The 16,619-nt window shown below is 43.6% G+C and overlaps 1 protein-coding gene across 3 annotated transcripts in view; it reads right to left on the minus strand.

Moving 5' to 3' along the window:
• The window catches only part of GSTCD (glutathione S-transferase C-terminal domain containing), a 267,696-nt gene that overhangs the window by 17,986 nt on the left and 233,091 nt on the right, over positions 1-16,619 (minus strand). For all 3 annotated transcript variants that reach the window (XR_016313184.1, XM_089680513.1, XM_089680512.1), the window contains exon 9: positions 4,925-5,058. Coding sequence is in view for 2 of the 3 variants with exons in the window: in XM_089680513.1 (XP_089536639.1) it covers positions 4,925-5,058 (134 nt within the window). In the remaining variant the exon portion in view is untranslated. The remainder of the gene's footprint in view (positions 1-4,924; positions 5,059-16,619) is intronic.

Raw genomic sequence — 16,619 nt, forward strand, 5'->3', positions numbered from 1 at the left:
CCGTCAGTCATGTCATGGCAAAATATGTGTGCATGCAGACTAGTGCTTCTCAACCTTTTTTCAGTCAAGGCACCCTTTAAAATTCTGCACAATCTCAAGGCACCCTTTAAACATCGGCACAATCTCAAGGCACCCCAATCTAAAATGTAAAAACCTATTCTACACACATTCAGTACACCCAATATCAGAGGTGATTTTTTCATTCAAAGCAAATACACCTTTGTACATTGGTACTGACTAGTATTCCAGTGTGTCTCTCTCATTTTCTCTCCTTCACTCTGCTAATGTGACCCCAGTGCTGATGGAAAGGGGCAGGTACGGCCAAACAAGGATGATGTGCATGCAACCGACGTCCTCCTTAACAACTGATGATGTCATTGGTTGTTAGGATGCTGGCAGCTAGATCATAAAAGTGCAGAATGAAAACCTGTGGCTTTGTGTGCTAAAAGGCAGCATTGATCCACCTGCTGGCTTCTATACAATTTTTGGGCATTTTGCCAAGGCACCCCTGAAGGAGCCTGAAGGCACCCTGGTTGAGAAAGGCTCATGTAGACCCTTCCAAGAAGGATGTACACAGTTTGCATCTTCTGGGAGAAACATGTCACACAAACTCCTTTCATAGCAACTGTTCATATCAATGTGAACATGTGCTTTCCCAGTGTAAGGCAGAGCAACATATTCACTTACTTGCCTGCCAACCCCTTGCTAGTACTAAACTTCCATTAGCTCCTCTGCCACTCCATTCACCTTCCCTTGCAAAGTGACATACCTGGTACCTCTGAGCATGGGGAACATGTGACTTGTCACATGGAAGCTGGGAAGAGAATCCTTACTTATGCGTAAGCTCTTTACAGATTGACTGAGTTTATACTAGGATTTTTTCTCCTTCACTTTGGCTGGCAAATGGGGAGCAGTAGGAGTAAAGGGAAGTTTATCGGAAAAATTTGGTGACACATCTCTACTGGTACTTTTTCCTCAATTAGATCTAAAGTGTATTTCCACATTTGCAGCCAACTTGGGACAATGCCTACTTTATATTTATTACATGTTCCCATTAACATGGCTTAACTTGAAAAAAAAAAAAAAAATTGCTGATTACCTTTTTAAGCACTTTTTACTTTAAATATCCTTAAGCCTGGTAAAAACAGGCTGAATATTGGCCAGTTCAACAGAAACCGGCCGACATTCACCCTTTGTGTACAGCAGCCTGTCTGCCGATTGGCATTAGATGAGTGTTTGCAGCCATTGGTCGGTGTGTTCTGGGGATGGGGGGTTTAGTCAGCGCTATCACACTTTGAATGCCAATTGCGCGGTCACGCAACACTGTACCCATATGAAATTTTTAGCATTTTTTTGAGACAGATAAAACTTTCTTTTGATGGTATTTATTCACCATTGGGATTTGTATTTTTTTTTGCTATATAAATGAAAAAGACCAAAAATATTTTTTAAAAAAAGTGTTTATCTTATTTTGCAAATAATCTTTCATAAATATTGGCCAAAATGTATTTAGCTGTATTTTTGGTTAAAAAAATAACCCAAATTAGTTAATAAAAAAAATTATAATTTTTCAAAATTTGTTTTACATTTGAATTTTTTTTTATATTATTTATTTTTTTTACATACTGTCACCCTAGCAGTACAGTGTCAACATAGTGGCACTGTACTAGTTGTGGGGGTGATGAAGATTTTTTTTTTTTTTTTTACACTGATTGCCTTAACACCCATAAAGGCTGTAAAAGCAATCATTTCTCTTTCTCTCTGGCTGAATTCCTGCAGGCATTGAGAAATACTGTGAGAGCTGTGATTGGTCACAGCTTGTCACATGGTACAAGGCTGTTGTGAATAGCCATGTGACCTCTGTGATCATTCACAGATTTCACAAGTAGTAAACAACGATGTGAGGAAGTGACATCTTGTTTATTACTGTTCATGTGATCACTGATTGGCCAATCACTGATCACATGAATCGGGACCACGGTGATCTGCGATCTGTGCTCCGTTGTGTCCAGTGGACACAGCAGGCACAGATTGCGGTGCTGCGCACTCAGGCAATGGATGCGGGGACACATTTAGAAATGTCCCCCCCATGCATTGGCAATGCTCCTGTCCGGCTGTTTATCATCATGCGGCGGACAGGAAGAGGTTAATATTGCATAGTTAGTACAGCGACCTCCTCGCAAGCTCATCAGTTTTTTTTTTCCATTCAATCCAGTGTGTACCAGACATTACATGATGTCCCTGCATTGTACGGTTTGAAAGGGTGGATGTGGAGTAATGTTTAACATAATTAACCCTGTCTGTACTGTGTTCACAGTTCCTTATTACCAGTTCTAACAAAGGATTCAAAATTTAGAAACCACCTGTCTGCAACTGTATGGTAATGAGGGACAGTGTGTGGACAAAGGCACTTGAGACTGTCCAGAAATTCTCGAAATCAGCTATGCCACTACTTCATATTTTTTTTTCTTTTTTTTTTTAGGTATGCAAAATAAAAAAAATATAGTGGGGATTTCTCAGATTTGACAGGAAAAGTGGAAATATTTAAACCTGCACAGGTATTTAACTAGGGAATGGGGGCATGAATTTGGTTACAGTTTGGCAGTACAGACATGTTTTGTTGAATGCGCATGTTCATGTATTTAGGCAGGCCATAGACGGTGCAAATTTCTTTCCTGCAACCACAAACAGTGCTGACAGGGGAATCCCTCCAATTGTCTTCTCCTGGGCGCCATCCCTGCTGGGAAAAGACAGTGATTATTGCTAGTGGCTATAGCAGTCGCTAGCGATAATCGCAAGTGAATTTTGCATGCTGGTTGTACCCAAGTTGATGGATCGATCAACTTAATACATTCAGCATGCCCGGTTCCAGGCTGAGATTCAAACTATCTATGGCCAGTCTAAGGCTGTAATAGCTGAAACATGTTGACTTTCACTGGCTGTATCTCCCTGAATATCATCAATAACTGACTAGCGTATTTTTCGCTCCATAAGACGCACTTTTTTCTCCCCAAAAAAGGGGGGAAAATGTCAGTGTGTCTTATGGAGAGAATATGGAGCGGCTGGTCGGGTATTTCCGCCGCCACCACCGTGTCAGAATACCGGGCCGGCCGCTCAGCTCTTCTCTGCAGCAGGACCTTTCCTGTTACTCGGTCCAGTGCTGTGCAGTCTTCCCGCGCTGGCATCTTTAGTGTGGGCACCCGGCTGTGACAGCCGGATGCCCACTGCACATGCGTGAGAAGCGCTGCTCTTTGTGAATGGTCTGGCGTCTTCTGGAACACATGACAGGTCTCAGAAGACACTGGGCTATTCACAAAGCGCAGGGCTTCTCGCGCACGCGCAGTAGGCACCCGACACAGCCGGGTGCCCACACTAAAGGGAGGACAACTCCGCGGAAGTGGGAGCGGTTACCTGTCAAATTCAGGTACCCGCTCCACTTCCCTCCCCAAAGGTCCGCAGTCTCTTGGTCATCCCTGTACTGTCTGCAGTCTCTGGTCATCCCCTGTACTGTCTGCAGTCTTTTGGTCATCCCTGTACTATGTCCGCAGTCTCTGGTCATCTCCTGTACTGTGTCCGCAGTCTCTGGTCATCTCCTGTACTGTGTCCGCAGTCTCTGGTCATCTGCCGTACTACGTCTGCAGTCTCCGGTCATCTCCCGTACTGTGTCCGCAGTCTCTGGTCATCTCCTGTACTGTGTCCGCAGTCTCTGGTCATCTCCTGTACTGTGTCCGCAGTCTCTGGTCATCTGCCGTACTACGTCCGCAGTCTCTGGTCATCTCCCGTACTGTGTCCGCAGTCTCTGGTCATCTCCCGTACTGTGCCGCAGTCTCTGGTCATCTCCCTTACTACGTCCGCAGTCTCTGGTCATCTCCCGTATTGTGTCCGCAGTCTCTGGTCATCTCCCGTACTACATCCGCAGTCTCTGGTCATCTCCAGTACTGCGTCCACAGTCTCTGGTCATCTCCCGTACTGTGTCCGCAGTCTCTGGTCATCTCCCGTACTGTGCCGCAGTCTCTGGTCATCTCCCGTACTGTGTCTGCAGTCTCTGGTCATCTCCTGTACTGTGTCCGCAGTCTCTGGTCATCTCCTGTACTGTGTTCGCAGTCTCTGGTCATCTCCTGTACTGTGTCCGCAGTCTCTGGTCATCTCCTGTACTGTGTCCGCAGTCTCTGGTCATCTACTGTACTATGTCCGCAGTCTCTGGTCATCTCCTGTACTATGTCTGCAGTCTCTGGTCATCTCCCGTACTGTGTCTGCAGTCTCTGGTCATCTCCCGTACTACATCCGCAGTCTCTGGTCATCTCCTGTACTGTGTCCGCAGTCTCTGGTCATCTACTGTACTATGTCCGCAGTCTCTGGTCATCTACTGTACTATGTCTGCAGTCTCTGGTCATCTCCTGTATTGTGTCCGGAGTCTCTGGTCATCTCCTGTACTGTGTCCGCAGTCTCTGGTCATTTCCTGTACTATGTCTGCAGTCTCTGGTCATCTCCTGTACTATGTCCGCAGTCTCTGGTCATCTCCTGTACTATGTCCGCAGTCTCTGGTCATTTCCTGTACTATGTCCGCAGTCTCTGGTCATTTCCTGTACTGTCTGCAGTCCATTGGTTCAGAATATTTTTTTTCTTGTTTTTCTCCTCTAAAACCTAGGAGCATCTTATGGTCAGGTGCGTCTTATGGAGCGAAAAATACAGTAATTTGCTTATCCATACTGCTGTGCTGGCTTTCCCAGAAAACTATACGTTTTGTTGAATATCTGAAACACACTGTTTTGAATCTGGTTCTGAATGTAGAAAAATATGGGAAAAAACATTTTTGCTACACTGAAGCAAATCTGGTACATTAGAACACTCTATAGCCCTGCGAGAAAGAAAACTTATTTGTCAAGTATAGGTTAAAAAGAGAAAACAAGACACATATCATTACCTGCGTGGAAAGGTTGTCTTCACTGTGTTTTGGATAAATCCGTAGCAGCAAGGGCAGATGACAAAGGCTGCTCTGGCAGCAATGCAGTGTTCAATCACCATATCTGTCGCTACTCCACATGCATGCAGTGCTACCTACACAGAATATGGACATCGTTAGCGTACATAGAAATCGCAGGGACATGTTTTGGCAATGTTAAGATTCGAGGTCTGTCTTTTAATGAACATTTTCACATGTGCTTTGAAGGCAATTCAAATGCATTTTAAACTTAAACCCAAGCTGTGGTGGCTGTGTTAGTTTTATTTTCGTTAGGTCAAGTACATTTTTTGCAGGTACAGAGGAATACCTATTGATCCTGTCATTTCCTGTGGGCTGAACCTGAAATCTCAAACATCATCCTTACCAGTTATCTTGTATAAACTTCAAAACACCTCCTACCAGTGCACTGAAGATGAGGCAGGGGGTGGTGTTTGTAGTCCAAATCAGGATAGCAGCCTGAGGTGACAAGGCTGCTCCTTCATATATGCAGAACAGTACGTGAGCGTTTTTCAACCTAAGACTGAAAGTGTGTTGCTGACAGGATTGCCAGGGTAACATTAAAATTAAAAAAAAGGCTGGAAAAAGAAAACTACTCCAGTTATCACATATAAGGAATGGTAAGCTGCAAAATGTTATATTCTTCAGTTTTGTTTAGATACCTTTGAAAACGATCTTCAGTCTTAAAAAAAACAAAACAAAAAAAAAGAAAACAAATTCAGCAGCTACACATACTTAGGATAAAAGAACACTACCAGTCTTCGGGTCCCTGGAACTGGCATGTTTACCATGGGAAATTGGCTGAGGCTCCTTGCAGCTTCACAGCTGGCTTACCACTACGCATGCGCAAACCGCGCTGTATATATGGTCCAGCAGCCTCCTGGGACTTTTGACATGTTGCAGGAGGTTGCGGGTGGGGGGAGAGGGGAAACTTTTGCTCTGATCACCTAGGTGGTTGGAGTGGAAGTTGGAGCACATACCTTGTAAAACTAGGTACCTGCTCCCCCCAAAAAAAATTAACCTCCAAAAGTGGGACAGGAAAGAGGTGAAGTCCCGCTTTCTGACCCAGTGTGCTAGTTTTGTAAAGCATAAGTTCACCTTTCATAAGATGTTACATGTTACACCCGTATTCAGGGGTGCAAAATTTAACATGTTACTAAATGAGCATCCCCCACACGCCCCACCGAGCACCTGTTGTGACAGCGGGTGGGGATCTTCTACCTCCATGTGAAAATAAAGGAGGGTTTTTGGGAAGCTCAGAAGCTAAGGAACAGGTTAGATAGATGATGACTCAAAGACAAATGAGTGAAAAGCAACAATAAGGATACTTTGGCCTTGTAACAGTCTGATTGGCCAATCAGTGATCACATGAATAGTAGTAAGCAAGATGTCACTTCCTGACATCATTGCTTACTGCTTGTGAAATCTGTGAATGATCACAGAGGTCACATGGTACAAGGCTATTCACAACAGCCTTGTACCATGTGACAAGCTGTGACTAATCACAGATATCACAGTATTTCTCAATGGCTGCAAGAATGCAGCCAGAGAGGAGGAGAAATGACTGCTTTTACAGCCTTTATGGGTGTAAAAGCAATCACTGTAAAAAAAAAATCTTCATCACCCCCCTCAAGTAGTACAGTGTCACTATGGTGACACTGTACTGCTATAGGGTGACAGTATGTTTAAAAAAAACCCCAAATAATAATATAAAAAAATTAAATAAAAATGTAAAAAAAAATGTTTTAATTATAATTTGTGGTTATAAACTAATTTGGGTTATTTTTTTTTTTACTAAAAAGATAGCTGAATACATTTTGGCCAAGATTTGTTAAGAAAGATTATTTATTTGCAAAATTTTATAAGAAAAACATTTTTTTTTTAAATTTTTGGACTTTTTCATTTATATAGCAAAAAAAAAAAAAATGCCAGTGGTGAATAAATACCACCAAAAGAAAGTTTTATCTGTCTCAAAAATATGCTAAAAAATTCATATGGGTACAGTATTGCATGACCGCGCAATTGTCATTCAAAATGTAATAGCACTGAAAGCTGAAAATTGGCCTGGACAGGAAGGGGGTGAAAGTGTCCGGACATGAAGTGGTTAAAAAAACAGAGCAGCTATATGGGGCTCTGCCCACACAGCAGTGCCATTCATTCACAAAAATCTGTTAATGAATGAACTACCAGACCCATCTGCCACTGAGGCAGACAGCATGTAATTCTCAATGAACTCTGAAGGCACTGACGAGTGCTCTCGTAGTTCATTGACTCTTCCTGCAATTTTATAATTGTCTGCCCATATTGGAGGTATGGGCTGAAAGTCTGCAGGAGCCTGACATTTCACCCACCATCTGCTTATCGTGGGTGCAATGCGTTAAAGGCTGCAGTGTAAAAAATAATAAATGCACATTTTTACCTGCAAAATCATGAGCATTTTTTTAAACAAAAAGTGAACTTAACCTTTAAGGGCTAATAAGACATCCTACACAGGTATGTTAACAGAAAAAAGCAATGGCTAATTACCTTTCCAAAACTAAGAATTTATACAGTATGAAGTCCTATAGTATAACTGCTAGAAAACAGTTACTTATGGTAATATGGGAGTTTCTCTTTAAAGGTACCATGGTTCACAAGGTTCTGTTGTAGGACTACTTTTGAAAAACAACTCAAAGAAAAGTGATATACATTTTTTGGTGCCCATACGCACATGGAATTTGAATAGCAGTTTAATACGTAACCTGTAAGTAAAACTTAGACAGAATGCACTTTCAAAGAATGTAAAGCATCCTATTTAAGATAAAGACTGAAATATCTGTGGCCTCCCACCAGCAGAATGAGAGTCATTGACCAATGTACAGTTAAGGAGAGCAGTAATCTGCTCTTCTACTATGTATATAGATATTACCATCTGACCCTTGTGTTTCTGAAGCTTTTAGTAGATGAGGAGGACATGAGAAGATGAAAGACAAAAAGCAGACCATATACTGGTGATACAGTTCATTCTGAAACTGTGTGGGGGGAATATGCATACAGAAATGTTGAATATATTTTTGTTTGTGTTCACATGTAATTTCCTAGTTATCTTTTGCAGAGATGAAAATCATCTGTTTAGTAACATGGTTATATTTTAAGAAGTCTTTTTTTTATCTTTCACATTAGAATAAACTAAGTAAACCAAACAAATTATAAATGTGTTCTCTTTTTGTATATTTGTTGGGTTCATGAATGTATCCAATAATGAAATTATCAATGATGCATTCTGTGTGGGTGTTTTTAATAAAGTCTTTATAATAAACTATTATCGCAGTGACAAAATGGAACTGCAAGTTTCAGAAATGAATAATCTAGTACCTTGACAATATGCAGAGAAATGTCATTTCTGACACTACATGGGTTAACAACAGAACAAAACATCAAAAAATACAATACAAAAACAACAAAGAAAGCTGGCCATACACTGTCGGCACCACATGGCTCAACAAAAATCAATGTCTTAACCAACATACTGTATGTCTAAGGAGGAAATTTCTAAACTGAACAGATCCCAATATAGAAGACCAAAGTGAGACTCCCAGGAAATCATATAGAAACATGGACAAGAATCCATAAAATCATACAGCTTTTATTACATAAAAGGTATTTAAAGGATAATTTTGCCTTTGGGAAAAAATAATAAATGCACATATTTTTGCAGAAAAAAAAATGTACATTTATTATTTTTTCCCCATGGAGCCTGGAAAGCATTGCACCTGTGGTCAGTGGATATGAGTTGAGAGGCTCCAGCCAGGGGCGGACTGACAACTCATGGGGTCCCCGGCAACAGGGGATCATGGGGCCCCTGTGTCCTTGCCCAAACTCAAAAAAAGCCTATGAAAAAGGCACCAAGGGCATCTCATGGGGCCCCCAACTGACACCGGGCCCTCGGGCAGTGCCTGAGTTTCCAAATGGTCAGTCTGCCCCTGGCTCCATCTGCTGGATCATGTCACATGTTCCAAAAAGTAAACTTATCTTTTAAAATTACTGAAAGACTATACTCTCAAACAAATACAATCATCAAAATGCTATAGTTCAGATATTGTAAGAGGGTATGTCCCAACATGAAATTGTCATACCTGGGTATGCGTTTCGTGGATACAGTCTCCGGACTTTGGATGCACTGTACTTGTCTTTAATATCTGAAAAACTTGTTCTATAGAAACCAACAGATATGTTGCCAAACTATGAGACAAAGTATAGATATTATAACTGAATTCTACAACAATTGAACAAATGTGGAATTCTAATCTTATTATTTATACTTTGTCATGTATTTAGGTAATATATCTGCTTATTTCTATTGAACACGTTTTTCTGATATGGAAGACATGTACAGTGCATCCAAAGTGCAGCGGAAGCTGTTGTGTCTGCGAAACACTTAGCCAGATTGGAGAATTTAACGTCAGAATGTATGCTGTTGCAATATTTTAGATTTAGATTATATAGATTTTTGAAGATTTTATGTTTATTGAAAAGCATATTCTTTCAGTAATTTTAAAAACCTTTATGTAATAAAAGTTGTATGATTTTATGGATTTGTGTTGATGTTATCCTGGGACGCATAATTAGAATTTCACTTTGGTCTATTATATTGGTATCTATACATTTTGGGATGATGCCCCCCAGGGTTATTGCCACTGGGTGTGTTCTTTTTTTTTTTCTTATTCCACCATTATTTGAAGCAAATCCAGGAAAATTCTCAAATGAACAGCACTTGCATCCAGTTAGCTGCAGGCGCTGCTCAGGTATTCTGACAGCCACAGATGTCTATTGTCACTGCCAACACTCACGATTTGTCTATCCATCCTGAAATCTTAATATGTTATATAATGCAAAAACTAATCAGTTTGAGTCAAAAGTTACAAATTAACATGGCAAATTCCCAATTTTACAGAACACATGAACAAGCTTCCCAAATTTTATGAAAATAGCAAATTTGTACACAATCTGAAATTGTATAGTCATATCATAAAGAAATCACACTAACCAAGCTGCTTTAGGTGTACCAATACATAACGTAAACTTGAAACAAAAAGTCTCATAGAAGTTATATAGGCTGCAGTTGCTGACTGGATTTTGGGAGAGGAAGGGGTTTGTGTTATGGGCGGGAAGAAGTAGAACAGTTCAGAACTGGGGAGATGGATTTTGGGAAGAAGAATTATGCTACCGGTAGCAGGGGAAATTTTGCTTTATTTTTGACGAGTGATCAGGGTTTGTTCTGTGTGGGGGAGAATTTGTGCTGGAGGGGAGGTATTGGGGGGAGGGGGGGGATGCATTTGAGGAAGAAAATTAGTCCAGGGAGTTAGAATGGGGAGCAGTATTGGATAGGAGGATTTCTAATAGGAGGGAGAATTGTGTGTGTGTGTGTGTGTATGTGTGTGTGTGTGGGGGGGGGGATTAGCACTAAGAGGGAGGATTTGGAGGGGAAGAAAATTTGTGCTGGGGCGGGGATAATGGGGATTTGTGCTAAGAGGGAGGATTTGGGAGGGGAGAGGATTTGTGCTTGGGTGGAAATGGGAGGGGGAATGTTTGCTATGGGGATGGAATTAGTGCTGGGAGGTGGAACATGGGGGGGGGGGGTGAAGAGTTTGTGCTATGGGAGAGAATTGGGGGGGATTTGTGCTAGGAGGGTGGGTTTGGGGGTGAGGACTTGTTTTGGGGGAGTAAGGATTTGTGCTGGGGAGGAGGGAAGACATTTTGTACTTGGGTGAAGAATGAGATTATATGTGTTGAAGGGATTCGTGCTGGGGGAGGACTAGTGCTGGGAAGGGGGGTTTTGGGGGGGGGTGATTTGTGTTGGGGAGGTGGAATTTAGGAGGGATAAATTGTGTGCTAGCCAGGGGAATTTGTAGGGGGGGGGGGTGTTGGGATTTGTGCCAAGAAAGGGAATTTGGGGGGAAACAGGATTTCTGCTGGGGGGGGGGGGGGGTTGGGGAAAGGGGTTAGTGCTGGGTAGGGGGATTTTTAGGAGAGATTATTAGTGTTGGGGGGAGAGGATTTATGTTGGGAGGGGGAAGATGATATGTGGTAGAAGAAGGATTTGGGGGCGGATTAGTGCTGGGAGGGATATTGAAGAGAAGACGATTTGTGCTGGAGGAAGGGGAGATGATTTGTTCTAGGGGTAGAGGATTATTTCTGGGAGGGGGAATGGGGGTTTTAATGCTGGGCGGTAACTGTGGAGGAATGAGAAGAGTTGTGCTGGCAGGGAGAGGATTTGTGCTAAGGAGAGGGGATTCAGGGGGACAGGATTTGTGATGGGGAGGAGGGAAGACATTTTGTGCTTGGGTGAAGGTTTAAAGGATGAGATTATATGTGTTGAAGGGATTCGTGCTGGGGATGGGGGAGGACTAGTGCTGGGAAGGGGGGTTTTGGGGGGGGATGATTTGTGTTGGGGAGGTGGAATTTAGGAGGGATAAATTGTGTGCTAGCCAGGGGAATTTGTAGGGGGGGGGGGGTGTTGGGATTTGTGCCAAGAAAGGGAATTTGGGGGGAAACAGGATTTCTGCTGGGGGGGGGGGATGTTGGGGAAAGGGGTTAGTGCTGGGTAGGGGGATTTTTAGCAGAGATTATTAGTGCTGGGGGGAGAGGATTTATGTTGGGAGGGGGAAGATGATATGTGGTAGAAGAAGGATTTGGGGGGAGGATTAGTGCTGGGAGGGATATTGAAGAGAAGACGATTTATGCTGGAGGAAGGGGAGATGATTTGTTCTAGGGGTAGAGGATTATTTCGGGGAGGGGGAATGGGGGTTTTAATGCTGGGAGGTAACTGTGGAGGAATGAGAAGAGTTGTGCTGGCAGGGAGAGGATTTGTGCTGAGGAGAGGGGATTCAGGGGGACAGGATTTGTGCTAGGAGGTGGAATTTGGGAAGGGGGGGGGGATTTGTTCTAGGAGGTTACACAACCCAGACTCCTGCACCCTATTCAGCTTTTACTTTTGGCCCCTGTATTCTGCACATTACACACACCTGACCCAAGCATTTTGTGCATTCTGTACTCCTGACCCTTGCACTTGGTGTATTACATATTCCTGACCTCTGCACTCTGTATGTTATGTACTCTTGACCCTTGAACTCTGTGTGTTATGTAATCCTGTCCCCTGTACTCTGCATGCTATGTACTTCTAAACTGGACAATGACCACAGCACTGTCTGTATTACAGTTTCCAACACTACATACAATATATTGTACATTACATACCTCTCATCAAAGTGTTTATTGTCTCAACAGCTGCTGGTTACTAAGCACTCCCTGACTATTTTATTGAAGTTCCTCTTTTAGGTAACCTCAGACAAAAGTATTAGCTCTCTACTTTCAGTCCACACAAAATTATATGCATCTACCATATATATTTATACATGTCTGTGAGACTCTGCTTGTGGCACAGCAATCAAAGACTATTTTAAGGGTACAAAAAGGCTTGTTTTATTTATGTATGCCTTTTAAGAAATTCGGCCACATCCACTGTTTTGTACAGTGTGCTACACATACCGCAATGCTTTCCTCCTTGAGGTGCCCAAAGGTCCTTTACATGTCTAGCAATGCCTTTGCAAACAATAATATACTTGGAACACCACAACTCAGACTTCACATCAGCTGTATGTACTTCTTAAAGTTCCAAAAACTGCAGGACCAGAAAGCAGGGCCAGTATATGTAATGAACAAATACAGGTTCCTCTATTTAAACATATAAAAAGCTACACCGGAGCAAGGTTTTAAAAATGTATTATACATGGAGATCATATCTCCCCCTTATGTATTATACATGGAGATCATATCCCCCCTTCTGTATTATACATGGATATCATATCCCCCCCTTCTGTATTATACATGGAGATCATATCCCTCCCTTCTGTATTATACATGGAGATCATATCCCCCTTCTGTATTATACATGGAGATCATATTCCCCCTTCTGTATTATACATGGAGATCATATCCCCCCTTCTGTATTATACATGGAGATCATATCCCCCCTTATGTATTATACATGGAGATGATATCCCCCCCTTCTCTATTATAAATAGAGATCATATCCCCCCTTCTGTATTATACATGGAGATCATATTACCCCTTCTGTATTATACATGGAGATCATATCCTCCCCCTTCTGTATTATATATGGAGATCATATCCCCCCCTTCTGTATTATACATGGAGATCATATCCCCCCCCCCTTCTGTATTATACATGGAGATCATATCCCCCTTCTGTATTATACATGGAGATCATATCCCCCTTCTGTATTATACATGGAGATCATATCCCCCTTCTGTATTATACATGAAGATCATACCCCCCCCTTCTGTATTATACATGGAGATCATATCCCCCTTCTGTATTATACATGGTGATCATATCCCCCCTTATGTATTATACATGGAGATCATATCCCCCCTTATGTATTATACATGGAGATCATATCCCCCCTTATGTATTATACATGGAGATCATATCCCCCTTATGTATTATACATGGAGATCATATCCCCCTTATGTATTATACATGGAGATCATAACCACATGAAGCATTAGACCCCGACAGCTTCAACCCTGGCAGACTGACCATACCAAAAATCTCAAACGACGCAGTCGTGCGCTGGAGCGACTAAGGCGCAAAACCACTGTTCAGACTTCCACCCCACCTAGCAACCCTCACACGAAAACCCCCTCAACACCCCTCTCCTTCGACCTCGCCACTGTCCAGACCTCCACCCCACCTAACATTCCTCACACTAAAACCCCCTCAACGTTCCACTCCGTCGACCTTGCTGCCACTGAAGAGGTCACTGAGGTCTTCTCTGAAGCCCGCCTCACCACCTGCCCCCTTGACCCTGTCCCCTCACAACTCCTACGATCACCCTGCTCCTCCATCCTACACTCCCTCACTAACATCTTTAATCTCTCCCTCTCTACTGGCGCATTCCCCTCCCCTCTGAAGCACGCGCACATCACTCCCATACTTAAGAAACCCTCCCTGGATACCACCGACCTGAACAACCTTAGACCCATCTCCCTGCTGCCATTTACATCCAAACTCCTTGAGAGCTTAGTCTATAATCGCCTGAGTTCCCACCTCACCGACAACAACCTCCTCGATCCTCTACAGTCTGGCTTCCGTCTCCTACACTCCACCGAAACTGCCCTACTCAAACTCACCAACGACCTGCTAACTGCCAAAGCAATGGCCACTATTCAGTGCTCCTACTCCTCAACCTCTCCGCGGCTTTCGACACGGTTGACCACCCCCTCCTCCTAAAAAAACTACACTCTCTTGGCCTCAGAAACTCCGCTCTCTCCTGGCTCTCTTCCTATCTATCACAGCGCTCCTTCAGTGTTACCTATAATGCTGCCACCTCCCCCTCACTCCCTCTCTCTGTTGGGGTCCCTCAAGGTTCTGTCCTCGGGCCCCTTCTCTTCTCCATCTACACCTCCTCCCTTGGCCAACTGATACACTCTCACGGTGTCAACTACCATCTCTATGCTGATGACACGCAAATCTATCTCTCTACCCCTTGCCTCACCCCTTCAGTCTCTGCCCGAATCACTAGCCTACTGAACGACATATCAGATTGGATTTCACTCCACTTCCTCAAATTAAACCTTTCCAAAACCGAGCTCCTAGTTTTCCCCCCCAACCCGTGCCCCCCCCCCCCGACCTCTTCATCACGACCAACAATGCCACTATCAGTCCCACCCCGCAAGCCAGAGTACTAGGTGTCATTCTAGACTCCAATCTATCTTTCCAGCCCCAGCTCCAATCGCTGACAAATTCATGTAGACTCCACCTCTGCAACATCTCCAAAATACGTCCGTTCCTAACCTCGGAAGCTACTAAGCAACCCATTCACTCCCTTATCATATCACGACTTGACTACTGTAACTCCCTCCTCACCGGCTTACCTCACCACAGGCTATCCCCGCTTCAGTCTATCCTGAACACTGCAGCCAGACTCATCCACCTTACTAACCGCTCCATATCCACCACCCCCCTCTGCCAATCCCTCCACTGGCTTCCGATTGCCAATGGATACAATTCAAAACGCTAACACTGACGTACAAAGTTGTTCATAACACTGCCCCAAACTACATCACCGACCTTGTCTCCAAATACCACCCAAAACGTACTCTCCGCTCCTCACAAGACCTCCTACTCTCTAGTTCCCTGGTCTCCTCCTCCCATGCCCGTCTCCAGGACTTCTCTAGGGCTTCCCCCATCCTCTGGAACTCCCTACCCCAATCCATCAGACTATCACCTACTCTTCTCTCCTTTAAGCGCACCCTGAAAACCCATCTCTTCAGGGAAGCCTATTCCGCCCTCAGCTAATTGCCGATCTCCTCCACTCTTCCTACCACTTCATCCCCCACAGCTATTTCCTCCTGTACCACTATCCCCTCCCTCCTAGATTGTAAGCTCCAAGGAGCAGTTATCCCCCCCTTATGTATTATACATGGAGATCATATCTCCCCTTATGTATTATATACATGGGCAGCACAGTGGCTTAGCACATCCGCCTGGCAGTACTAGGGTCGCCGGTTCGAATCCCAACCATGGCACCACCTGCCTGGAGTTTGCATGTTCTCCCTGTGCGGGTTTCCTACGGGTACTCCGGTTTCCTCCCACACTCCAAAGACATGTTGGTAAGTTAATTGGCTCCTGTCTAAATTGGCCCTAGTATGTGTATGTATGAAAGTGAGTTGGGGACCTTAGATTGTACACCCCTTGAGGGTTACGGACTGATGCGAATGTACAATATATACAGGTGAAACTCGAAAAATTAGAATATCGTGCAAAAGTTCATTTATTTCAGTAATGCAAATTAAAAAGGTGAAACTAATATACAAGATAGACTCATTACATGCAAAGCAAGATAGTTCAAGCCGTGATTTGTCATAATTGTGATGATTATGGCTTACAGCTCATGAAAACCCCAAATCCAAAATCTCAGAAAATTAGAATATTACATGCAATCAATAAAACAAATATTGTACATAGAACAATATCGGACCTCTGAAAAGTATAAGCATGCATATGTACTCAGTACTTGGTTTGGGCCCCTTTTGCAGCAATTACTGCCTCAATGTGGTGTGGCATTGAAGCTATCAGCCTGTGGCACTGCTGAGGTGTTATGGAAGACCAGGATGCTTCAATAGCGGCCTTCAGCTCTTCTGCATTGTTCGGTCTCATGTCTCTCATCTTTCTCTTGGCAATGCCCCATAGATTCTCTATGGGGTTCAGGTCAGGCGAGTTTGCTGGCCAATCAAGCACAGTAATCCCACGGTCATTGAACCAGGTTTTGGTGCTTTTGGCAGTGTGGGCAGGTGCCAAGTCCTGCTGGAAAATGAAGTCAGCATCCCCATAAAGCTCGTCTGCGGAAGGAAGCATGAAGTGCTCCAAAATCTCCTGGTAGACGGCTGCGTTGACCCTGGACTTAATGAAGCACAGTGGACCAACACCAGCAGATGACATTGCTCCCCAAATCAACACAGACTGTGGAAACTTCACACTGGACTTCAAGCATCTTGCAGTGTGTGCCTCTCCATTCTTCCTCCATACTCTGGGTCCTTGGATTCCAAATGAGATGCAAAAGTTGCTCTCATCAGAAAAAAGGACTTTGGACCGC

Source organism: Staurois parvus, unplaced genomic scaffold (genome assembly GCF_062004578.1).
Source record: "Staurois parvus isolate SC_StPar_1 unplaced genomic scaffold, SC_StPar_1.0 ptg000244l, whole genome shotgun sequence".
NCBI lineage: Eukaryota > Metazoa > Chordata > Amphibia > Anura > Ranidae > Staurois > Staurois parvus.